The sequence below is a fragment of the Paroedura picta genome, chromosome 4 (genome assembly GCF_049243985.1).
Source record: "Paroedura picta isolate Pp20150507F chromosome 4, Ppicta_v3.0, whole genome shotgun sequence".
NCBI classification, from domain to species: domain Eukaryota; kingdom Metazoa; phylum Chordata; class Lepidosauria; order Squamata; family Gekkonidae; genus Paroedura; species Paroedura picta.
Window position 1 is genome coordinate 85923848 of NC_135372.1, and position 26875 is coordinate 85950722.

The following is a 26875-nucleotide window of genomic DNA, read 5'->3' on the forward strand; positions in this document are numbered from 1 at the left end:
TAGGAAGGGGAAGGGCCCTTGGTGAGCATGTACACACCTCTGCTTCCCAAGCATATTCTCCACAATTGCGCCACTTCTGAGGTTTCTTGAAGCCTGAATAATGTTTCAGGGGCTGCTCTAGGAATTGCCATAAACAAAAATTTTCCTGTGTATTGCTGAAACCTGGGCAATTTCATTATCTGTAAATTTTCCCTCTCTCTCCATCAAACTGGTTATTTTCATTTCATGATTTTATATCTAAGGAAGTGTGCGTGCACACAAATCCTCATACCTTGAATAAAACTGTCGGTCTTAAAGATTCCACTGGACTGAAACCTGAAGCAACTCCCTTCTTCACCAGACCCCCAACCAAGAAAGCAGGTGCTCAACCTAGCTGCTGTTCCAAAGACGTGCATGACAGGGCTTGGGAATATGTATGACTTTTCTGTTATAAGCAATGTAACAATTTAATTTAAAAAGCAGACAGTGAAGGTTCATGTTTAGCATGATGTGGGTGAATAGAACAAGAAAGGTAGACAGCAGTTAACAGAACAGAGGATATTGCTCTGTATTCCTGTGGTAACCACATTGCAATGCAATCACGTTACTACCCATGTGCAAAACAAAAACAAGGCGAATGGCATCATGGGAGTTTGTGTGAACTCCTGAAGCCATTGTGGAATGCAAGCACCAATATGGATCCTGGAAAACCAGAAGAAAAATTGACAAAAAGGCACAACAGCAGAGTGACTAGAACTAATTTGATTAGCCCATTGAGGATTCAACATGGTGAATAAAGAAGGCAACTTTGTACTTCAGAAATCCCCCTTCCCCTGCCAGCATATTTTCCAGTTCTAAGCTAGACCTCTCAGGTCAGGAGCCAAAGGCTTATACTGTCATAATAGGCACAAACTCTGTGAAGACTAGTGTTGCCAGGTCCATCTATGATGCCAGTGGAGGATTTGGGGTATGACATGCTGACATCACCCAGAAGTGATGTTGACACATTGGAGTTTTTGGAGCAACGCTCTGGCTTTGGGGCAAAACTCTGGTAGAATTTGCTTCAAACCATAGAACATCCATTTTCAGACTTTTGATCAGAGAGAACCCCCTGAGATATTTTTTCAGGCTTCGAGGAGCCCCAGAAGTTATGTCAGCTAGCCACACTTCCCTGCTACACGACTAGAAGTTACATGTCACTGGAAGTGACATCACCACCCATGTTAACAGACAGGCTTGAGGAGGACGGGGGGGGGGGTAAACAGGAGGTGGTTTAGGGTGCAAGCTCTGCCTCCTCTCAGGTGCAGAAACTGCAAGCGAACTCACCCATACTCATGAGGGGAGGGGAGCAATGGAAGTAGCTGGTTCCCTAGCTTGTGGTCAAGTCCATTAAGGGAGGAAAGGAAAGGCTGTGGACCCCCTCCAAAGCTCCCACAGTCCCTCATGAGTTCACAGACCCCTGGTTGGTAATCCTTGCCATAGAGTATGCCCCCAAACCAGAGTGGAGGAGGAGGAGTTGGTTCTTATATGCCACTTTTCTGTACCCGAAGGAGTCTCAAAGCACCTTTCAGTCGCCTTCCCATTCCTCTCCCCACACCTGTGAGGTGGGTGAGGCTGAGAGAGCCCTGATATAATTGCTCTGTCAGAACATCTTTATCAGTGCCGTGGCGAGCCCAAGGTCACCCAGATGGTTGCATGTGGGGGAGTGCAGAATCGAACCCAGCTTGGCTTGATTAAAAATCCGCACTCCTAACCCCTACACTAAAGTGGCTCTCTGTGTCCCCACTACTCCTGGCGACCCAGGCATGCCGTCACTTCTGGGTGATGTCAGCGCATTGTGATGTTCTTCTGGGTTTGGGTGATTTTGTGGTGGGGGAAGTTAAGGGACATGAGTTGCATGTGGAAAGTGGGGAACCCCCACCAGTAGACCAGTAGACTTGTCAACACTAGCAAAGGCAGCTAAACACATAATGCTGTTGACATTACAAGAGCAGAAACAACCACTCTCTTCTGAGACAGAAAAGAAATACAAGTCCAAGTTATCAACCCTTGTCTGAATTATGGAAGGAGATCTTATAACACATGCATAAAATACAGCCTCTGCTGGCTAAAAGATAAACTGTCAAGTACAAATCACACCATTGGTTTCCCTCTATAGTTCTATCACAGGCTTTTTCAACCACGGTTTCGTGAAACTCTGGGGTTTCTTGACAACCCTGGAACAGTTTCCTGAATTTTATATCTATCCATCCATCCATCCATCCATCCATCCATCCATCCATCCATCCATCCATCCATCCATCCATCCATCCGTACCACTATATATTTCTAGTAAGGGTTGGTGTGAGGAATTGGTCTCATGGCTTAACTGCCACTCAGAATGACTATCCCACCCCTGCCTGCATTGCCTGTATATCCAATGGGCAGCCAATCATGTTTAGTCTCCCACCCCTGATCACCACCTCTTCCTTTGGAGGCTCCAAGGCTCCAGATCCCTGCCACATGAGAGCCGTGTCTGCCTGTGACCTTCCTGCCTGGGGCTTGGGGCTCCATGGCAGGGTGCTCGGCCCTATATGGCAGAGCAATCCAGCTGTGGTCTCAGGGTGGGGAGAGGGGGGAGGGAAGCCCCAACCAGCACCCCTGCTGCCCTGAGCACCTCCAGCCCTGTCCTTGCCAGGCCTTGGTGGGGCTGCTGGGATGGTGAGAGGAGGGCTGCACTGCCCGCCAGTGCACCTCCCCCTGCCCTGCAAAGCACCCATTGTGGCCTCTGCAGGCTTCACCAGGCGTTTTGCGGGTGGCAGTGGGAGGGGAGGGTTTCCTGCCAGCACTCCCTCCTCACCCTGCAAAGCACCCACTGAGGTTTCTGCAGGCTTCACTGGGTGTTTTGCAGGCAGTGGCAGGAGGGAAAGGCTCCCAGACATTGCTTTCTCTCTCCCACCCAGCAAGGCACCTGTTGAGGCCTGTCCTGGGACAGGGTGGGGCAAGCGCCTGTTGTATTGTCATATACAACGGATTTTGCTGCTAGTATATATATAAAATTGGTTAAACATTTATTTGGTGATATGACCAAATATGGTCATGTTGACCTGCTCCCTCCCAAAATGGACAATGATGGGCTTGGAGCAGATGGGAAGAGGAGGGGCCTAGTCTGCATGTCTGCATGTCAACACCACTTCTGGGGTTTCTTGAAGCCTGAGGAATGTTTCAAGGGTTTTTCAACAGTAAAACAGTTGTGAAAGGCTGCTCTAAGCAGACCTTTTGGATTGAATGTGATCATACTCTTGCTGGCCAGAAGGATGTGATATGGTGAACTGAGGCACTAGCTTAAATGACTTTTAAAACATCTACTCCTTGCCTTGATATGTATTTCAATAATTGATTAATTGGTTTTGTTGTAGCATTGTTTGAACCTATTGTGTTTCCTGCCTTGGGTCCCACTTTGGTATGAGAGAAAGACAAGCCATAATAAACAAATTTATACCTTAAAGGTATCCCCTGTGCAAGCACCAGGTCATGTCTGACCCTTGGGATGATGCCCTCTAGCATTTTCATGGCAGACTCAATATGGGGTGGTTTGCCAGTGCCTTCCCCAGTCATTACTGTTTACCCCCCAGCAGCAAGCTGGGTACTCATTTTACCGACCTCGGAAGGATGGAAGGCTGAGTCAACCTTGAGCTGGCTGCTGGAACTCCCAGCCTCATGGACAGAAAGCTTCAGACAGCATGTCTGCTGCCTTACCACTCTGCGCCACAAGAGGCTCATTTATACCTTAGAGAATATCTATATAATATGGAGGTATTGTATCCCTGAACACCAAAAGCTTGGGACAAAGGACATGGGAATTGGAGAGAAGCATAATGTTGTAAGTAAGGGCCAGTTATTTCAGTGAGGAGTGTATTTACCAGCTAGGCTTGTGTGCGGGGGTGTCCAAATCAGCCATTTCAGGATGACGCAGCCAGTGCCGCCATGCAGGGGGAGGGGAGGCGCGGGCACCAGTGAGTAACTTGGTGCACATACCCTATTACCAGCTTTATCTATGGGGGTGGAAAGTGATGTAAAGCATGACTTAGAAATTTAAATTTGGAAATAAGGATGTAACCTCACAAGAAGGGGTGAGGTTTTGGGAAGTGACTGCACGAAGTGCTGTCACTTGACTTTTGACCTGGAGGTTGCTTCATAGGACTGCTATTTTTCCTCCTTTAAATCTGTCAAAACTGCCAGCATGAAGACCATAAGAATCTTTATATTTAGTCTGTTCATCTCAACAAGTTCTCCTGAGCTGTCCTTTTCTTCGGATCTGCCTTTATACTGAGGACACCATTATTTTAGAAAATTGTATAATGGTATTTGGACATTTTATGTATTTATTGTTTGATTTATATACTGCTCCTGTAGATTAACTTGTATTTTTTGTGATTGTTTTCTTATAGCTAGTTGATACATTGTTCTTTTATTATTATTATATTTGGCTGATGGCTGACAAGTGGCAGCGAATACAGGGTGACCCAATATGACATTCAGAATGGCTTGGTTTGCCACTGCCTGCCACTGTGACTTTCTTTCTGGCCTCTCATCCAAGTGCTAACCAGGACTAAACCTGGTTAGCCTCCAAGATCTGACAAGATTTGTCTAGAATATACCATTTAGGTTAGAGCTCTCTTATTGATATTGATAGTTACTAGAATTTACTCTGTTATAAGCTGCTTTGAATCTTGTTAGTGTTCACTTGGGAAAGTGGATAGGCCCTTAAGCATTATTCAGCCAATATCAAAAATAAGCTTCACTTTTCTGGATTTGAATGAGTCACTTTCACCTTTGCACAAAGAAGAATGTCCAGAAAGTCCAGGCGCCTTTTCTTCAGAATTTTTTCAAGTTCTCGCTCATTCTTCAGGGCTTTTTTCCTCTCTTTTATTACATTATCTGTATATTAAATATAAATAATGTGTAAATATATGTATGAGGTGAGCAAAGAAATCTATCTGCATTGTATTTGTTGCTTAAAGAAACTGATAATCATAAATACACGACTGTTATGACAAATTGTCCATGGATGAAGTTTACCTTTATTCTTCTTTTCAGCCTCTACAATAGCCATTTATATACATTTCTCTTATCTTTACTTTCTTTCCTCAGATTCTCATTACCAGCATATTGCAATTCTAAGGCATTGTGGAAGCTCTAGAAATACTTGTTAGAAGCCACAGAAAATTCCTAAGTAGGGATGATTGGAAGACTATGAACTATACCTGTATGAAGATGAGCTGTTTTGCAACCTTTATGAAACTGACGTCCTTCAGAAGTCAGCAAATAAATGAGCTCATTCTGATGAAGAGGTTTCTTCATTCTTTGATAAAACATGAGGCAGAGATCATACACAGTTTTAATGTAGGTATTGTCCCTGTGAGCAGAGAGAAGACAAGTCAGAATCAGAAAGCAGATTTCAAGACATTGTTTAAAGCTCCATATTCACTGGGAAGTCCCACTGAATATTTGTCATTCTTTTAACTTAGTTCATATGCTTAGGATCAGGCTGAACATTTTATGAAGTGAAAGCAAAGTTCAGTAGGAAATAAACAAACACATTTATCATAGAAACAAAGAAATGAGATAAATATTCAGACCTAGAAAACATAATGCCTTAAACAACGGAATAGAGCTTTACTACAACAATACAAAGAAATTTCAAATTATGTGAATAGGAGCCTTCTTGAACAAAAGTGACATGGATTCTGAAAAAAAGTGTATGATAGTCCAGAAGTGCAATTAGGTGTCTGGTCTGGATGTTTTTACAGAGGTAGAATCATAATTCCTGAGGAAATGTTGGTATATGATATGCCTATATGGAAACATGGTAGCCGAACCGTCGATTCCTCCAAATCATGAACCTAAACCAAAAGGAGATCTTTTGGAAACATGTGCTTGGGAGTTCCTGGACTTGTGGCTGTGTCATGGGCTAAGGAATTGGCAGATGAAGAAACTGAAGACCAGAAGGGAGCTAAAGTCCTTGGACCCCAGAAAGAAGCATCCAGGAGCCCCAAGAAACTAAGGCACCTCTCCTGCATTTCTACTCAGACTGCTACAGCCCTTGAAGTTTCTCCACAACTTACCACTCAAGTTCTATAAGGCTAAGGCACATCTCAAATCCAAGGGAGTACTCAGCTTCATGACCAGGCCTGACACATTAAAGAGCTAGAGAGGCAGGGCATGTGTCTCCACATTCTTTAAGATCCCATTCCTCCTGAACCTTTACTAGAACAACACCCAAGCATTATGTACTGTTGACTTGGAGAGCTTAGCCTTAAGCAGGACAGTGGGGCCTGGTGATCCCTCTGAATTACAACTGATTGCCAGACTACAGACTACAGACTACATCCACTGGTCCAGGTTCCCCCCACACACACACTTTTCAGATGCACCTCACCTCCCAAACACTCCCCAAACATACCCTAGTTCAGAAGAACATTGTGTTAAAATGTGGTGTGTTGGCATCACCTGGAAGTAACATTGCCACATTGGGGTCATCAATGGGCTGACACTTTGGTTTCAGGGCAAAACTCTATGGCTAGAATCAAAAGCCAGTCTGTCACCCCCTAACGTCTCCAGTATGCCAGTGTCACTTCCAAGTGGCAACCGCATGCTGTGTTGCTGCTCCCAGAAAGTGCCCCCCATCCCCTGCCAGCAGATTAACCTGGCAACCCTACTACAGAGACCTGTTCCCCTGGGGGGCAAAGCAGCTGCTTTGGAGGTCAGAGTCTATGGTACTGTACCCTGCTAAGGTCCATCCCTTTCTTAAACCTTGCCCTCTCCAGGCTTTACCTCCAAATCTCTAAGAATTCACCAACCCAAAGTTGGTAACCCCACAGGACAGTTTGCTTTGCATGAATCCTTGTCTGTGTGTAGATTCTGCCTTACCAGAAGAAGCCATGTTATACTGACCTATTTATCTGACAATTGCTTTCATAGCTGAAGGCACATTTCATGATACTATCAAGAGTCATCAGGCTGACGTGTTCAAACAATTCCACTGATGTTTTGGTGTCTTTCAGGACCAACTTTTGCCATTTGTCCTATTCATATCATAAAGACACAGTTAGAAATGTAAATGGGGAATTTTCCACAGAGACTTTCTGATTTAAATTCCAATCCTGACCAATGTTCTGTTAGTGCAGAGGATTTATTGAGACATCATGCAGAATGAAAAACTGGAAAATTCCAAGGGATACTACCTAAATTAAAGTAAATTAGAAACCCCAGACAATGCTTTTTCTTCAGTGGTCAATTCCTTGGATTTTTAGATTGCAGAAAAGCTCCAAGTCTTATTGCATTGCTGTCTACTTTATAGTTATATTTTCAGTATTGCTCAACACATTTTCTGTGTCTCTTGACCAACCTACCAGAAGGACCACCAATGCTTTCACTAACCTACCTGACTGCTATTATCATCTTCCAGTGTCTCAGATTTGGCTTTGTCTTTAGCGGTGGTCAGGGGGGACCTGACAACCTTAGCAGAGAGCTTTCTTGGTAGCGGCATCAAAATTCTGGAACTTTCCCCTCAGAGAGACATGCTTTCCCCTTCTATTGCTTTCTTCAGCCAGCAGATGGAGTCTATGGCTAGAGTGACACAGCTGGACCATAGTTTTCTCAGGGTGAAGGAAGGAAGGAAAACTGAAGGCAGAGAGGCAGATAAAATAATGGGCTTCACTAATTGGTTGCAAGGAGAGATAGGTAGCAGAAAAAAGGGATGATGCTATGAAGGATTTCTGTGAAGAGAAAAAGGAAATAGCAGTGGAAGGTATCCCACTCGCATGAACTTAACAAGTGTCATGAATGGCCCTGTTCATACCACAACATGAGCGGGGGTGGTCTCCCAAGTCATGCCACACAGGGGTTCCAGCAATGGGCTTTGGTTCATTGCCTTTCTTTTGACCAGACTCCCATAATGCTTCATGCATTGTTAGGAGAATTGTCTCCAGTCTATTCTTGTCTTCTCTCTATTCCCAGGAAAAGAGTGTTATTTTGTAATCTCATTGTGTTATTTCATGTTATGATTTCATCTGGACTCCAAAGCCTTGTCTATGAGCCACAGCCTTGCTCAGAGAAGATTTTCAAGGGCTTGCCAAGAAATCCTGAGGAACAGCTTTAGGCTATATCACCATTGTTTGCCTGTGAGTGAAGCCTCATGGAGGTTTTGATACTTAAGAAACCAACTGAGCCTAAGTTTCCAAGCCAAAACTGGAGAATCCAGTCTGGAGATTCCTATAGACATCTAAATTTCCATTTAAGTTATAGCTCTTGGTTTAGTAATTTTACTCATGATGTTGTTTTAAAAGTTATTTTCTGTGGTTAAAGATTTGATTTGCTTTTGTTCTGAAGCTGTGTTTATGCCATAAACCAGCTGCAAAGATTGATCTGCTTGCTTTTTAAAATGTAGTATCTTAATCTGGAAAGAATGCCCATTAAATCTCAGACTTATTTGGGCTTGATTTAAGTGAAAAACAAAATTATATATTGGCATCTAGTGAGAGCCAGGATGTTTATGTTAATTGTAGAATGCTTTTGCTAATCATGAGAAATGCTTTAGCATCGCCTAATTAGTGATGTACCTGTAATACAGGCCTAATGTATACTTTTGTCAAATGATGCTTTGTGGTCAAGTGACCTATAAGGAAGAAGGTTGCTTATGTTAAAAACATACTCTAACAACATAAGTTTGCTTTATCCTGAATTTGTTGCTAGTCTAAAAATAAATGATCTAGTACTATGCCACACCTGGATCTGCTTTATGGGCTTTGAAAGTCAAGGTTCTGGGAAAAAGAAGTTGTTTCCAATTTCATGGTTGAGCATTTGCAAGAAAGAATCACTGCACAGGAAAAAGCAGTTGAACCTCCCCCTTGGCTATTTCTTCCCAGTCATCCTTGTGTAGGCGCATCCTGGCAATGGGGAAACTTCTGTGTGGAAGGACTATGGAGAAGGATTTGCAGGTAGAGGGAAAATTAAACTCTTCCCATCATTTATTGAGTCTTCTTTTGATGGGTCAAAATTGCACCACCCTTAGTCAGCTTCATATTTGATGAGCTTGTGTAAGAAACTGCATAGCTCATTAAAGAGTGGCTGGATTAACGTGCATGCTAAAGCAAATCTTCTTACATTTTCATCAACTGATTACAACATGAACATTGGACTTGGATATTTCTTTTGTTATTAATTATATTAATTACAAAATAAGTAGTGCAATTATAATGAATATGAAAATAAAATAAATTCCCCATATAGATATCATATAACCCCCAAGCCCCCAACAACAACCCTATGGGCCACATGCCAACCCACATGCCATAAATATAGTAAAATGCTTATCTGGTGAATACACTACATTTTTGGCATTTCATATAACGTCACCAACATGCAGTGGACAAGCAGCAAGCTTCTAGCTACATCTTCCATTTTAAAGCACTTGTTGGGGAATCATATAAGGTGGATTCCCCAACCTAAAAAGCACATGCTACAGGAGAGCAACCAGCAGGCCTCATGCTAAAGAAAGAAGCGCTAGCTCCACCTCCGCTAGCTCCGGCAAAGAAGTGCTAGCTCTGCCTCCAATGTTCCGGCCTTTGCACCAGCCTCCCGTTCCTTTCTCCCGGGGATGGGATTTTTTTTTAAGCAAATGGTTTGGTGCAATGGTACAAAAATGTTCTATGTGACTGAAGGAAAGCTGTGCAACGTCCATTATTTGGTTGGCCCCACCTCCTTCAGCAGAGATTTTGTGGCAGGCATTTTGTGGCTGTGTCCACACTGTGTCAGAATTCCAAGGTACCAATCTGTAGTCTGAAAATGTTTCAGAACACTGATGTAAGGAACCCTAATATAAGGAATGGCAGTAGCATTTCTTACCAGCATCACTTTGACTGAGTCTTCCATTAGAGAAACATATGGCCTCAAGACTTCATAATGGAACCCTGGAGTCAGCAGCTTCCGGTGCCGCTGCCACTTCGGCCCATTCAGTATCAGTAACCCCTTTCCTGCCAGCAGATGAAGAGACATGTCAAGGGGGACATGAGTTAGACATATTTTACACCACCTTAGTTACATGTTATTTTATATAATCTAAAACAAGGAACTGAAGTTATAGAAGAACAGTATCCATATTGGCAGTTATTGGTAGTCTTCAGGCAGTGGCTGGACAGATACTTATCCTGGATACTTTAGGCTGATCCTGCATTGAGCAGGGGGTTGGAGTAAATGGCCTGTATGACCTCTTTCAGCTCTATGAGTCTATGATTCTATTTTGTACATGAAATTAAAGATGCTCACAAATACCCATACCTTGGTTCAGCCCATACCTTGCCCAGTGATCAGAAATTGGCAACTGACCCTTCAATGGGCTCCCCTGCTGTTCACCCAGCACCATACATTAGAAAGCATGGTACAATGTGTTACAATTTATTTTCTTTCACATGCAGAAATAATGGAGAGCAAGAAGCCCTCTCATTCTCTTTCTTTCAGAGGTGAGGAGTCACCCATTGGAAGAGTATCAAGAGAGACAGGATGGGGAGATCCAAGCACAGTTGTCTCACCTGCCAAGCTTGCCTGCTGCAACATTCACAGAATCCTTAGTGGAAGGAGGTGTGCTTATTTTACCTAATCAGTTCATGGGATTGTGGCGAGCAAAGTGAGAAGCCTCTTCCATGATTTGATAAATCATATTTGAAATGTTGTAGGTAGAAACTGTATTTTTGACTGCCATTAATATGTACATTTTTAATGTAATACCACATCTCATCTTCAAAATATTACCATGTTCAGAACATCCTCTCTTTTTGGTCTTTAAATGTCTATTCACAAGTAACATTGGAATAAATTTGCTGCTCAAACAGCTACAGCTGTGTGATAAAATCAACTGGAAGGGAGCTGTCTAGCATTTCCTAGCAAGCTCTGCTAGACAAGAGTTTTTTTAAAATTCTGAAACAACAGTTCATACAGAATGCTTGACAATACATACCAATCCATGGAACTAGGTAGTCATATATAACAAGTGATTTGGGATCTGTATAGTTTAGTAAACAAGAGAAACAGCTATGTTAGCATGAAATTACATATAAACATTCATAGAACAAAACTCAAATAATTCTAATTTTATAAATGCCACCATTTAGTAGATTCTGTTGAACCCTTAAAGCTCTGACATACAGATTGGCAGACATTTACTGTTCACACATAAATATCTTTCTCTATGGAAACATTTATCTTCCATTATTTAAAGGGGAGAAATTTAAGCACATTTTAAGTTTCCTGCTGTAAACAACAGGAGTTGAAGGTGCTTAACTTTGCCCTTAGTTTGGTAGTTATCTTGTACATGGTTTTTCTGGCTTCCATAGAAAACAGTTTGGGAGGATAGCTGATCTGTAGTCAAACAGTTAGACTGGAATTCATTAGCACATTAAACACTAACAAAAGATTTTCAAGGTAGAAGCCCTTGAGAGTCAAACTCTCTTCATCAAATGCCTGAAGAAGTATCTGATGAAGGGAGCTTTGACCCTGAAAATCTTTTGTTAGCGTTTAAAATGCTAGTCATAGGAAAACATGCTAAACTACATACAATCTACATAGAACAACATGTAAAGGTAAAGATAAAGGTATCCCCTTGTTCAAGCACCGAGTCATGTCTGACCCTTGGGGTGATGCCCTCTAGCATTTTCATGGCAGACTCAATACGGGGTGGTTTGCCAGTGCCTTCCCCAGTCATTACTGTTTACCCCCCCCCCAGCAAGCTGGGTACTCATTTTACCAACCTCGGAAGGATGGAAGGCTGAGTCAGCCTTGAGCCGACTGCTGGGATTGAACTCCCAGCCTCATGGGCAGAGCTTTCAGACTGCATGTCTGCTGTCTTAACACTCTGTGCCACAAGAGGCTCTAGAACAACATGATCAAGGTTTAAAATACAAATGTTTTTATTGAAATGAAATTGTACTAATTTTAATACAAAAGCAGACACTTTCCTGGATTCAATTATTTTACAAATATTTTGGTGAGCAAGAAAAAGTTGGTTAAAAGTGACTATCTGCAGGCATGGGCAATTTATTCAGCATTGGAAACTGACCACAAACAGAAGAGCCACACACAACTAATGTATATCTTTAGTAATTTACATCATATGCACATCTTTTTTACTGTTCAGATCTTCAGCTGCACTCTGCAGTACTAATGGCCCAGGATGCCCTGTATGATAGGGCAATTGGGGCTTGTCCCATCCTGAGGCTGTTCATGCATCAAGATCCTGTCTGTTGGATATCTGTCCTTGGGGCCATGATTCATTTCTGGGGTGGAAACGGAAGTCCCCTGCTTTGGTTTGTGTTCTCTCCTGCCCTTCTCCCTTGTAGGAGAGTTGCCCAACCAGACTGCTGTTGATGGGCTGAAGAGTGGTTTGGGACACCTAGTACATCAAGAACACATGTATAGTCTCAGGTCTAATGCTGCCATAACAGATCCTTTGAGCACTCCAGTTGAGCACTGTCTATCCTCTGGCTACCCACTCCTCTGTGGTGGTGAGACAGAAAGGCTGAAGGTCACAGAAGTGGCCAGTGATGAAGCTGAGGTAGCTGTAGCATGGGCTACATGGCATGGGTGGGCCCAATGACTTAATATATTACTATCCTTTCCACCCAGGCCATTTGCCCTGATGTTCTCAATCAATGTTGTGGAATATGTTCATGCCCTGACCCTTCAAGATGAGCCTGGGAAGTTGGTCATCTTCCTGACCATGGGCATTGGCATCTTCATGGGGTTAACATCTGTAAATGAAGTATTGCAGAAGGCAGTCTCCATGTCTTTGGGTAGGAATAGGATGGCCACCTCAGAAGCAACTGGGGATAGGGTCTGGTGCACTGTCACTGCACTGGCATGCCAGGTTTAAACCAGAACTGATACAAGGGGATGCTCTAGCATTTCATAAAACCTCTATGGTTTTATCATGGAGTTTTTACAGAATGCTAGAATGTCCTCTGTCACTTCCAGTTTAAACTACAAGTTATGTAGTCATGCCAATGTAACTCCAATACACCAAGCTTTTTCTCTTCCCCAATTCCTCCTGCTAGTGCCACAGGCTCTGGAGGATATATAGAGGAATTGCCAGGCAGAATATTTCCCTCCATGAGCAGTACAGTAAGGCACTGTGCACCTGGGTATTGAGGAAAACCCATAACTCATGATGGGAACCTTGCACTCTAGAATGGGTACAGTAGCTTTTTGAAGGAGTGGCAGGATTGAGAGCCAGTTTGGTGTAATGGTTAAGAATGGCGCTTCTAAGCTGCCGATCTGGGTTTGATTCCCTACTTTTTCACATTCAGCCAGCTGGGTGACCTTGGACCAGTCACAATTTTTCTCAGAGCTCTCTCAGCTGCACCTTCCTCACAGAGCTCCTCACAGCTGCACCTTCCTGCACCTTCCTCTCTCAGCTGCACCTTCCTCCACCTGTTGTGGGGAGAGGAGGGGAAAGCAGTTGTAAGCCACTTTGAGACTCCTTCAGTTAGTGAAAAGTGAGGTATAAAAACCAACTCTTCTTCTAAAATCAAGAAACTGATCACTACTATGCACATGTAGCTCATATCTGCTTTCTGAATGTTAACATTCAGTTGAAATTTGAATGAAACAGATTTGAATTTATAATCTTAATACATTCAGGTACTGCTACAAGTTTCCTCTTGCTTAGCCACTTAGACAAAGTTATAAAATTCCTTACCGCCTCTGCTAAATACAGCTTTTGCATATTCAGGATGGTTGATGCTTAGGAAAGCTAAGAATCCCCCATACCATATTTGATGACAATGTGGATATTTTTTTGTCCATGATTCAACATTTGAGAACTCTTCTTCTGGTGCCATCTGCATAATTCAGATAAAGATAAATTCAGGTCATTGGGACTGATTCACTTAGTAATACCAGTATTAACAGATGACCAAATAAAGAATGATGCTTAAGCATGAGTCAATGGACAAGTTGAACTACTAGTCATAGACACCCAGGGTCAATGTTAAACCAACAGATGACCTAAACATGTACGTTATTCCCTGTCTGTTCTGCACCAGCCTCCTCCTTTCAATCCCAAATGAGCCTTTTGAAAGCAGAGAAACATAAGCTGATAAGTATGAAAAAACTATAGAATTTGTTATGTTTTAAGGAGCTCACATTAACCTCAGGCAATGAATGTGCAGAAGTATGATATGAGAACATATTTATTTATTACATTTGTTATTACATTCAATTTCTATATCATCCCTCCCTATGGCATCTCAGGGCAGTGTACATGGAACAATAGAACAAAATACATTGAAACATTTGCAACAATATGAACAAAAGGCATAATGATAATGAAGTCAATGTCAATCAAAATTTGAGAATATTGCACACTGGATACTTGCAATAGATCAGATCAGAAGCGGTGGTAGCAGCTGAGCAATGTCTTTCGGTTAGGGTGTGTGGGTATCAGAAGTTGCTTGGCAAGGGACCAGGTTGAGGGAGGCCCCCCTCATCAGTCTCATTCAACAGCCTGATGGAAGATCTCTGTTTTTCAGACCCTATGGAACTGTTTGAATTCCAACACTGCCATGATTCTGTTGGGGAACTTGTTCCACCAGGTTGAGGCCAGGAAAATGTCCTTGGGGTCAGGGACCACCAAGGAGTCAGTCACTCTTCGGAGAATATAAGCAGGCAGATGGTGCTTGAGATATGCAGGACCCTGACAACATATGGCCTTGAAAATGAGTACCAGCACCTTAAACCTGGTCCAGTATTTAACTGGTAGCCAGTGCAGCTGCTGGAGGATTGGGGTGATGTGTTCTCTCCATGGTGTTCTGTTGAGAATATGGGCAGCTGCATTTAGTTTCTGGAGCAATGATAAGGGAAGGCCCATGTAGAGCAAATAGTAATAATCCAGTCTAGAGGTGACTGTTGTGTGGATCACTGTGGCGAGGTGTTCTGGGGCCAAACAGGGCACTAGCAGCTTGGCAGAGATGGAAAAATGCCGTGCTACTTTTGTGACTTGTGCTTCCATGGTTAGGGAAGTGTCATGGATCACACCCAAGTTCCTGACCGACTGTATTGTTGTTGTTGTTGTTGTTGTTTTTGTTGTTATTTATTAGACTTGTTACTCGCCTCTTCCTGGAGGCTCGAGGCGAGTTACAGCATAAAATCCCCAATAAAACCAAACAATAAAATCCATAAAACCCCAATGCATAGTAATACACAAAATAAGATAATAGAACAGATGCGGCAAAAACTCCAATAATATCTATATAAGTTACCCCAGATATCCCTTCTAGAGGGGTGATGGGTGATGGAAAGCAGAGGATGCTGATTATACTTTGCTACTGCTGCCACACTGCTATAAGGGGGCCCAGATCTTCCTGGCGGCCCAGCCTCATCCAGCGACCTGGTGGAAAAGCTCCATTTTACAGGCCCTGTGGAATGCTGTGAGCTCCCGCAAGCATACCATTTTCAGTTGCATACCATTCAGGTTGGGGAGGCATGCTTCCTGATTTGATTCTTTCCTACCTATCCAAAGGGCCTCCATCTTTGAGGGGTTGAGCTTCATGCGACTACACTGAAACCATTCTGCAACAGCCTCGAGGCATCTGGCCAAGGAATCAGGGGGGCTGACTATCCATCAGGAGACAGCTCGATGTCATCATCATACTGGTGACAGTCCAGGCCATAACTCTGAACCAGCTATAAGAATTACATGAAGGAGTTCTGTTATAAGCATGAGGATTAGAGGGAAGCTGCTCTTTGAAAAAACTTTAAAGCTAACATTTTCTTACTTTGCCCCTCAGTTTTTGTATATCTTAGTGAGTTGCAAACAAGATTGCTATGGCTTATGCATCTTCACCTTTGACCAGTTCCTTTAAGAACTATATGCATGTGGCCTCCTTTTTCTCTGGTATCCCTCTGTACCTTCCTCAATATGTGCTGAACAGGACTACATATTGCCAGATATCTGTCTAATGGCTCAGTTAACCCACTATAATGAAAGAATTAGCATGCTCTCATCAGATCTCAGAAACTAAGTAGGGTCACGCTGGCTAGTATTTGAACAGGAGACCTCCAAGGAATACCAAGCAATGGCACACCACTTCTGAACATCTCTTGCTTTAAAAACTCTATGGAGTTACCATATGTTAACCGTGACTTGACAGCACTTTCCACCACATACTCTATGTGGGACTCTATAAATCTACAGGAATAGAGAATGTGATATCAAGCAAACAAAAATGGGAGGATTAAGGGGGTTTCACTTACCTGTAACTGTTGTTCACTGAAGTCTTGTGTGCAGACACACATTGGGACTGCACAAGTGGGGCGCATGTGTGCGGTTTCCCGATGGAACACACATGTGATGCGGGCAAAGCACCCCCTCATCCCTCAGTTCCAAACTGCCACAAAGAGCCTAGGCCGGAACACCCCAGCCAAGACCCCGACACAGGCTCTCAGTGGGGACAGAGGGAGGAAATGTGTATCTGCACACAAGACTTCAATGAACAATGGTTACAGGTAAGTGAAACTCCATTTTCATTATCAGTCTTGTAGCGCAGCTTCATATTGTGACCTTCACGAGTTAGTACCTGAGGATGGTGGGGTGATCCCTATAAGGAATGCAGCACTGCTCTTCCAATCTCTGAGTCTCTCCTGTCCTGGAGGTCAATAGCATAATGCTTCGTGAAAGTCTCTCCTCTCACCCAGGTCACTGCATGACAGATGTCCCCCAGAGGAACTTTGCGATGGAAAGCAGTTCCATTACGGTAGCAGGGAAATTAGAGGGCACAGGGGACCCACCACATGATGGTAGAATAGCAGCATGCTGCTATCCCACCATTGGTGTGTGTGTAAAAATGCCCCATTCAGCTCCTCAGCACACCAAATATGAATGGGGCATAGGTAGGGGGGAGAAGCTGGGCCTTTGAAGCCCAGCTCTTCCCTTATGCATGGCCTTGGCCTCTGATGGCAGCCATGGCAAAAATGGGAATGCGGAAAAATCAGCATTCCCTTGCCATGGGCCATTGGAAACCCTAATACGGGCCAGGGCCAGGAAGAGGCCAGGCTGGCAGTAACATGGGGATTAGCCCCATTGCGATGCTGTCACCAGCTTGGACTTTCTACCCCATGCATAATCAGTGAAGCTTTCCATTTCCTCCAGATTTCCCCTTGCTCTGACAGCCATTTACAACCCTCGGAAAATATATTTTGAGGTCCTGCTAGATAGCCAATCTCCTGCTGGTGCCTGGAGATATCCCACAGTTACAAGTGAACTCCAATTCACATAGATTATTTCCCCTGAGGAGAATTGCTGCTTTGCATGGTGGGCTTAATGAGATTAGTGCTTCTTTGTTTTGTTCAGGCAAAGTACTGAACAAATAAAAATGAAAGTATCTTCTTATTTAACTATCATTTTATTCTACTAGTGATGTGACTTCTGGGGGTGTAGCAGGGAGGCATAGGGAGTAATCACTTCCGGGGTTACTTGTAGCCTGAAGAATATTTCAGGTTCAAAATGTTGAAACGGGCTTCCTTGGAGAGACAATCAACCAGGCCTCATGCTCCACTCCCTACCCAGTTTTCTTTTCCTCCCACTCCTCCCACACACCCCTCCCAATATGTGCATTAAGTAGTTCCATTGCTCCTCCCAACATCATATATCCCTAAAGTTCTACATCAGTTCTTGAGGAAGGAAAATATATCCCCAAACAATGCATTCTATTAATTTAAAATCTTCAGCATACTTTCACTCATAAATCAAACAAATCATAGTGATATGATTATCTCTTATATTATCATATGGCTTAATTTAGGTATTATGACATAGTTTACTAATTTGCCACAATTTATTTTGCCTTACATCTCTACACTTATGATGGTTGTTCATTTAGTCTGAGGAAGAGTGCATGCCCCAAAAGTTCATGCCTTCAATAAATCTTTGTTGGTCTTAAGGTGCTATTGGGCTCAATTTTTGTTGTGCCACTTCAGATCAACATAGGTACTCATTTGATTCTAATTATCTCTTTAAATTCTTTCATGGAACTAGCATTCCAGTCTGTCAGTCCACTAAAGATTTGTTTGTCTTCCATTCTTTCTGGTAGAAACAACATACTTTCAGAAGCTATTCAACAAGTTGAGTTGACATTCTGCTTCTGGAATGTACAATAGAGTGGAATAATCATTGAGTTCTTAGCATGTTTAGAGTTGTAAGATGATATGTTGAGTTTGCCAGTTAGGATTTTTTACCACAGGTTGTATCAGGTATCAGAAGAATGTTTGTTTCTACTGTCAAGAGTAAAGTCTTTCTTTGAACACTGAGAGTTTAATGTTTGTGATTCAGCTTGAAAACTGTTGGCAAAGTAATGGTGATGAACTTTGTTATATATGTACTTTATCCACTCCTTAAAAATAGTATGTAGTGCTAAGAGGCACTACTGGTCTGACAAGTATGGCACAAATACAGAAATTATGTAGTACCTTCTCTCCTATTCATACTGTGATTGTATAATTTGGTGAGGCAGTTTTATGTAGTGGTTAGGAGTGTAGACTTCTAATCTGGCAAGCTGGGTTTGATTCTGCACTCCCCCACATGCAGCCACCTTGGGCTCGCTGGTGCTGATAAAGGTGTTCTGACCGAGCAGTGCTATCAGGGCTCTCTCAGCCTCACCCACCCCACAGGGTGTCTGTTGTGGGGAGAGGAAAGGGAAAGCGACTGTAAGCCGCTTTGAGACTCCTTCTACTGAGATTCAACTCATTGAACACATACTCAGTTTTCTTTCCTTCATCAGTCTAAAAGATATCATTTCCTAACAGTTGTCTTTTTGGGATCGTTTTAATTAAAAATTGTAATGCAGGGATATTAGAAGCTAACATAACAAACGAGGAAAGGCAACTTTCAGGCTATCTCCAAGTGCAAATAACCTTTTTTCTAGTAATCTTCAACCAAAGCAGCTATGTTTATTCCACACATTTATTCCATATATAACAGTGTCTGTCCATTTCTCTCCCTCAAAAGCAAGATTTTTCATCTGCTTTTCTTTCCCTTCTGTGACTAAGCCATCCTAGTATCCGTTTTCTTCTTTCTTGTCCCACCCTGTCACAATCTAATATTTTTAAAATATACTATCTTAGTGTATCAGATAAAACCTCTTCACTTCTTTTCCTTTTCTTTCTTTTACATACTCTTTACTTTTCTATTTTTCCTTTCTATTTGGCAATTTGGTAATTCGTATTTTTCTTTTCTTCTTGTCTATGATGCATTATTAAAAGTGAACCCATCTGCCTATCTCAGTGTCAAGCTCTTTAAACACACAAACACACACACACACACAAAAGGATCACAGTTCTTGTAGTCACCTTACCATTTTGAAATGACCATAAAGCCAATGGGTGGGAGGTCCTGGAAAACATCTGAGTACTTTGATCAGGTACTGCTTTTGCTGATATAGTTTCAAGGCTTTCAGGACCATGTAAGTGAGGCTCAAGATAGCTATCAGCTGAAAGATCTGACACAAATCGTGAGGCATCCAAGACCAAAAAGCTGCTAGTGGAATTTTTGCACTTTCTTCCATGTCAGCATTAGACTTTGATTCCTCCTCCATTAGATTCCTTTAGTTCAAACTGTCAGGCGTCACACTGTAGGAAGCAACCTGTCAGTCAAGGTCCAAGAGAAATGTAAATAAACTGATGATGGCAAATAATCTATTTCTGACAAAGTGTAGTCATCTCAGTGAACAGTCAAACAGTCATAATGAGTCCCTAGGTGGATATCTCATTTTGAATAACTTCTTCAGTGACTGTATACATAAATAAAAATACTCAGTAATAAATTCTATACAAGAAGTTCAGAAATCATATCTTATATAGCAGCATACCTTTTAAGAATAATTTCTCTTTTTCATAAATTAAAAAAAATTCTTCACACTCATGTCTATAAAATACATGACAGCATATATTTTATTTTCCAATCAAGGATATTAAAAATGTTCAATTAACTCACCTTCAAAATATCACTTCCACACAAAAGTTTTTTTACTCTCAATACAAACTGGGGATCTAGTGGACTCAGACTGAAATTCTCCCAACAATCCTACTTCTTCCTCATAGTTAAGCAAAAACAGCAATGAATCAGTCTTTTCCTTCAAGTGGTACCATATTAATACAAAGGTATAACACTGTCAGCACAGAAAAAGGACTTCTAGGAGAACCAGAAGAATTACTCTTCAGAAGAAATGCATTATCCTGATTAAGACGTACACAGCAAGTCCATAAGACTGTTAGTGCCAAAAACAATAACAATCTTTCAGCCAATAAGTAAACTCTTGCAACAGTATCCTCCTCTGATTAGTGGGAGTCACTGTGCCAATCATGCCTTGTTTCAATGCTTGACGAGAGAATACTCATGTTTCAACGGTTTGTTTAAATTTTATAGGGCAACCAATAATATTATTTCACTATGTTTACAACGTAGATTGCCAAATTAGATGAAATTAGGCAGTTGCCTGAGTCATCTCTCAACTATTTAAAATGCAGCTGTGCTTACTTAACACTCTTATCCATGAACCTTTTTTTTCTCCCCAGTCAAAATTACATTGTCAGAAACCTCATCTGGAACATGATGTTCTGATGGATAAATTGAAGGACTGCAATCTGGATTTTCAGACAGTTAAGTGGATAGGGAATTGGTTAGAGAACCGCACTCAAAGAGTTGTTGTCAATGGTGTTTCATCAGACTGGAGGGAGGTGAGTAGTTGGGTACCTCATGGCTCGGTGCTCGGTCCGGTACTTTTTAACATATTTATTAATGATCTAGATCTAGATGAGGGGGTGGAGGGACTACTCATCAAGTTTGCAGATGACACCAAATTGGGAGGACTGGCAAATACTCCAGAAGATAGAGACAGAGTTCAACGAGATCTGAACACAATGGCAAAATGGGCAAATGAGAACAATATGCAATTTAATAAAGATAAGTGTAAAGTTCTGCATCTGGGTCAGAAAAATGAAAAACATGCCTACTGGATGGAGGATATGCTTCTAGGTAACACTGTATGTGAACGAGACCTTGGGGTACTTGTGGATTGTAAGCTAAACATGAGCAGGCAGTGTGATGCAGCGGTAAAAAAGGCAAATGCCATTTTGGGCTGTATCAACAGGTGCATCACATCAAAATCACAAGATGTCATAGTCCCATTGTATACGGCACTGGTCAGATCACACCTGGAGTACTGTGTGCAGTTCTGGAGGCCTCACTTCAAGAAGGACATAGATAAAATTGAAGGGGTACAGAGGAGAGTGACAATGATGATCTGGGGCCAAGGGACCAAGCCCTATGAAGATAGGTTGAGGGACTTGGGAATGTTCAGCCTGGAGAAAAGGAGGTTGAGAGGGGACATGATAGCCCTCTTTAAGTATCTGAAAGGTTGTCACTTGGAGGAGGGCAGGATGCTGTTTCCTTTGGCTACAGAGGAAAGGACGTGCAGTAATGGATTTAAACTTCAAGTACAACGATATAGGCTAGATATCAGGAAAACAGTTTTCACAGTCAGAGTAGTTCACAGTCAGAGTAGTTCAGCAGTGGAATAGGCTGCCTAAGGAGGTGGTGAGCTCCCCCTCACTGGCAGTCTTCAAGCAAAGGTTGGATACACACCTTTCTTGGATGCTTTAGGATGCTTTGGGCTGATCCTGCATTGAGCAGGGGGTTGGACTAGTCAAAGACCTTCTTCTCAGGATCACTGAAATCACAAATACCTGTGAGCAGAACTAGGCTTATAATACTCCCCTTGAGGGAAAATTAGAGAGCTTAGCCACACATAATCCAGCTTTTTAAGCGTTTATAGCAACTTTGGCCAGAATATACCTGGAGACACTTCCCTGAGAGGCAGGATTTAGACAAGGCTACTTATGCTCTGATTGTCTCTGGAAAAAATTATTGAAATGAAACTCCCTTTCATGACAATTTAGAAATTTCAGCTGGTGCACCTTTTACAAGTTTTAGTACAGTGTGGCAACTGTGATTGCTGACAGATTTTTTCTTTATGCTAAATACAAGTTTCATTGATGATATTTTAAGTATTTAGAAGTGTGCTATTTGTTTTTATTTGCTTTAGGATGCTTTGGGCTGATCCTGCGTTGAGCTAGATGGCCTGTATGGACCCTTCCAACTCTATGATTCTATGATTCTTTGATTCTAAGATTTTATTCATTTTGATGGGATTTATTTGGAACTAGTTGTATGATTTGACTATGTGAATCCAGTTTTGTAACCCACCTCAGAAACTTTTAATTGTGAGCGAGAGACATTTAATTTTTGAAACAGATGAATGAATAAATAGCTTGCCAGAGCTGTAGACAGAACGTTTCCCCCCCCCCCATCTTGCAGTTTTTATAAAATGCTTAAGAGAAAAAACATCTTTCAAGCCATGTTGTTGATGCCTCTCTGTCTGCCTAGGGTGCTTAGGAGAAACCAGTGGGCAAAGAGTGCAGTTAGGAGGTTTTTACTAAAACATGAAGTACAGGGCAAGCTTATTTCTCACAAAATTAAAACTAAACCTAGGTTGCCACATAAACTAAAATACATGTGAGCAGGTGCATGGAAACAAATGGTCATGGAGAACTCCAGCAGAAATTTCAAAAACATCTATGCCAATACCCACTGGTGTCAAAACCAGTTTGGTTCTGTCAAATTGTTGTGGTTCCAATGTGTATCTTTCTGCCCCCCACACCTTATTCTGCACATAGTTACCACTACTGAAGTGTAACAAACTGATGTGTCAATTGTCTTCTTGCAAAGAACTGCTTTTGTGTTGTAAATCTTGTTGGGATTCATTGATGCATTGGACTGTAAGAGCTTTGAAATCTCCAGTTTATGCTTGCCTGAGTCTGGACACAGTCACAAACCATTTGGAATGTCTGTTCTTTTGCAACGCCATGTCTATGCTGTTGGGTTATTGCTGTTAGATGGGTAGATCAACTCTAGAAAATTTATTGCTCCCTCCTTTCCTTTCCCCATTTGCACTCCCCCCCCCCTACATCCATCTCTTTGCCTTTGGCAGAGTCTAACGAAGAGAGCTTGTACTCGAAAGCTCCCACCTTGAATAAATCTTTGTTGGTCTTAAAGGTGCTACTGGACTCTGATTTTATTGTGTTTCATTGGACTATGTCCTTGGATTCCCTGTTATCTGAAAGTTGCTTGGTTTGTTTTCTCTGTGAAGCTTCCCGCATTACTTGGGTTCTCACAGGTGATGGTGGGAGTGGAATGGTTATATGCTTGTTCAATCTCCTACACCCCAGTTCCGACAAAGCATAAGTTGGGTTTGTTTTCTTGCTTTAGAATAAACTTATCTTTTGCACCATCAAAGACTGTGTTTTCTGGGCAACTGAAGAAACTTGACAACTGGGAGGCCTATTCTGAACTTCTAAATATACTTTCCTGAAAGTAAGGCCCAATGAATAAAATGGAACTTACTTCTATGTAGACTTACTTATTGTTGCCTCCCTAGTTTTGTAAGAGTAGCATCATATTGGTTGGTTGTTCTACATTTTTGTCTGCCTTGGCATCCTTTTGTAGATGTTGCAATAACAAGTTGCAGTAACAATTTGCTACTCTGAAGCTGTTGCAACTCCAAGTGATTTCAAAAATAGTTTGCAAGGATTATAGGATCAAACTCTCGATTGTTTTGTCAAAGGAAGCTACCCTGTGTGTTAAGAGACCAGGCCCAGGCATGAAACATTGGCTTTTATCCCATAGAAACCAGTCTTGTCAACACTTAGAAGGCACAAAATTGACTTGGGGCTGACCCAAAGATGAATCGCATCCCAGAATCCACCTATTAGATCTGTGGGTTCAGTAAACACAGATGAAGTAATTCAATGGAGCATGCAAGGGGAAAGGATCTGCAGTGTCAGCTGGTTTGAAGCAAAGAAGCCAAGGAGTGAATTGTGGTCCATAAGAACAACAAAGGGTTGACTGTAGAGATAATTATGGCATTTCTTAACTCCCACTGCAATGGCTAAAGCTTCTTTGTCTATTTGAGCATAACTGTGCTCAGCAGATGACAGAGTTCTTGAGTAGAAAGTGATAGGGGCCTCCTGGGCATCTGGCAACAGGTGACTTAGTACAGCACTGACTCTGTGAGGAGAGATGTCACAGATGGCAATGACAGGATGGTGTTCCTTGAAGTGAATGAGGAAGCTGTAGGATGATAGGAATTATTTGACAGCATCAAAGGATGACTGTTGACCCAGGGAGACTTCTTGTGTAATGGACTGTATAGTGATTCAGCAATGGAAGCATTATTATGCAGGAATGAATGCTTCATGCAATCAGGTGGTCAAATTCAGCACTGATCTTAGGTTTGAGTGCAAATGGCACTCGAAAAGCCTTCAGCCTGATCAGCTTCATGGTAGGATTAAGGAAGAGCAAGATGGGTGGACCAGTGTAACAGCCGAGTGTCTCATCAAACATAGAAGCGAATTTGTTGCAGACAGCATCTAGTGGTGATGGCTAGATACAGTTAGCTCCCGATAAGGTGATGCTGAGAGGTGCAAACCAATCAAGGCCAAGAAGATTGGTGTGGTGTGGTGGCATTCCATGATGACTAGCTGCAGGTGTTCAGAGCAGCTCTTGAATTGGAATGTGCTGATGCTGATGACAGGAACTCTGTTCATTCTGAGGTCAGTCGTTGGCCCTGTGGTGACAAGGACGTGAGAAGGTTCATCTGGAGATGATGGAAAGGGTGGACACAGAATTGATTTCCATTACACAATGAAAGCCTTCAGTCTTACAGTGACATGGATTTTCTTCCTGGATGGACATGTTGACTGATCTTGGATGACTGATGAGTTGATGGTGTTGGTCTCAGCGTGCAGTTCAGCATGGAAGTCCTGGAGCACGCCTTCTAGTCTGAGACAATTGCAGTGACAAGCAGTCTGTCGACGGACCACAATGTTGCTGGTGATGGACTCACCTTCCTTCCGCCAACCCCCTCCCAATTTGCCCCCTCACTACTCCCCCCCAACCTCCCGCGGACCCTTCACACTCCCCCTCCTTCCCCCACTCCCATCCCATCCCATCCCATCCCACCTCCCTCCCTTCCTGACTTCCTCTATTTCTCTCTCTCCCTTCTGCCTCTCTCTCTCTTTCCCTCTTTCTCTCCCTTTCACTTGCTTGCTTTCGGCCTTTCTGTCTTTCTTCCTTTCTCCCTTCCTTTCTTTTCTCCCTTCTATCCATCCCTTCACCCACCCCTTGCCCTCCTTTCACACTCCCATGCCTCCTTCCCTCTTCTACCTTCCTTTCACACATTCTTCCTCCCAATCCACTACCGCCCACTGTATTTTTTCTACAGAGGGCTTAATTTCTAGTTGGACAATAAATGAGGTATTTTGTTGGCTGCAACAGATAAGTAAGATTGGCTGCTGATTGGCTGCATTATGATCCCTACAAAAATAATCACAAGCATGGTTTAGTGTCTGCATACACAACACTACCCACCATGTACTTGCTGCAAACCTGAATATGAAGGGAAGGAATAGAAGCAGGATAAAGGCTTTATAAGCCCTGCCGACTATCTACATATGTTCCCCTTAGGATTAGGCTGCAGGTGAAATTGGAGAGGACTCTATTATCTCACCTGAAGTAGTCTAAGCACTTCCAATCCTGAAGGAACCAAAAAGAAATAATTTACCAAGTCCTATTCCCTCCAACATAAGGAAAAGTAATTTGATGGCAACAGATTCAAAGGAAAAAATATAATTATGCTGAAGGAACTGGCAATTTTGGTAGAAAGTAGCTGCTCATAAAGTCGCACCCTGATATGCAGCAGCCACACGCTGAGCCGAGTTCAGTCTGGTCTCCTGACTTTTAAGAGCTCTCAGAATACCTTTCCCAGCACCAAGATCCTTCCACTGAAGGAGACAGGAAGCACTGACTAGGCTGCTGAGCAATAGCTCTTCCCACTGCATAATGAGCACACAGAGCTACAATGTTTTGGCCTTCCCAGCATACTGTATTATGGCAGTATAGTAGCCATTGTTTTCTTTGCTATGATGAATTTAAATTGTCCCTCAGGTTCAAGGATCAATTTGGGGATCTTGAATGCAGCCTGTATATACATTTGCAACTTCTGTAATCCTCAAAGAGTGTGTATTAATTAATTAATTATTAGAATTGATAAAACATCACAAAATAATATGCACACTATTTTGTTATGCAAAATGTTCATTAAATATTAATTTGAGAGGGAAATTTGCTTAGTAAGAGGAGAGTGACTGAGGTCTTTTGTCATGTATATATGGGAGTCCAATTCCTATAGGAAATCTTGAAATAAGCAAGCCTGGGTCCATTCCACACACATAGGATAATGCCCTTTCAATATTGCTTTGGCAGCTGGATTTTCCTGTGCAGAACAGGAAAATCTACTTCTAAAGTGCATTGAAAGTGCATTATCTATTGTATGCAGAATAGGCCATGATCTAGTTCCAAAAGGATTTTGTATTTTATTAAGAGACACAGAGAAAAACATGCACACACACACTAGGTTCTACGGGGGGGGGGGAGTTAACTAGATAGAGGAATAGTAAATATACTGCGCCTGTCCAAAGTGGAATGGGTCCCAGAAAACAAAGAGATGATTGATGACACCAGGTGTGGAGAGATCATAACCTACACAAACACACTCAGCAGAGCCCAGGCTCTGACAGATAAAGGGTTTGAGATTCCCATACCAGCCCGCAGACTGGCCTGCAGGGTGGTGCTGCATGATGCAGGTGATAGGTGATTGGTTATACATTAAAGATAAAACTGATAGATGGGTTGGCATGTGAGAACGGGAGTGGGTGGTTCATGGTTGTGTTGTGTAAGCCTATCAAGTGAAGC

The 26875-nt window shown here is 42.4% G+C and overlaps 1 protein-coding gene across 1 annotated transcript in view; it reads right to left on the reverse strand.

Moving 5' to 3' along the window:
• The window catches only part of LOC143835727 (cytochrome P450 4B1-like), a 28689-nt gene extending 8415 nt beyond the window's left edge, over positions 1-20274 (reverse strand). Inside the window, exons 1-8 of the mRNA XM_077333840.1 lie at positions 20000-20274; positions 19362-19649; positions 13712-13853; positions 10976-11020; positions 9868-9995; positions 6916-7046; positions 5226-5377; positions 4793-4899 (exon numbers count right to left, since the gene is read on the reverse strand). Coding sequence (XP_077189955.1) covers positions 4793-4899; positions 5226-5377; positions 6916-7046; positions 9868-9995; positions 10976-11020; positions 13712-13853; positions 19362-19601 — 945 coding nt within the window. The 5' untranslated portion in view covers positions 19602-19649; positions 20000-20274. The remainder of the gene's footprint in view (positions 1-4792; positions 4900-5225; positions 5378-6915; positions 7047-9867; positions 9996-10975; positions 11021-13711; positions 13854-19361; positions 19650-19999) is intronic.
• Between the last annotated feature and the right edge of the window lie 6601 nt (positions 20275-26875).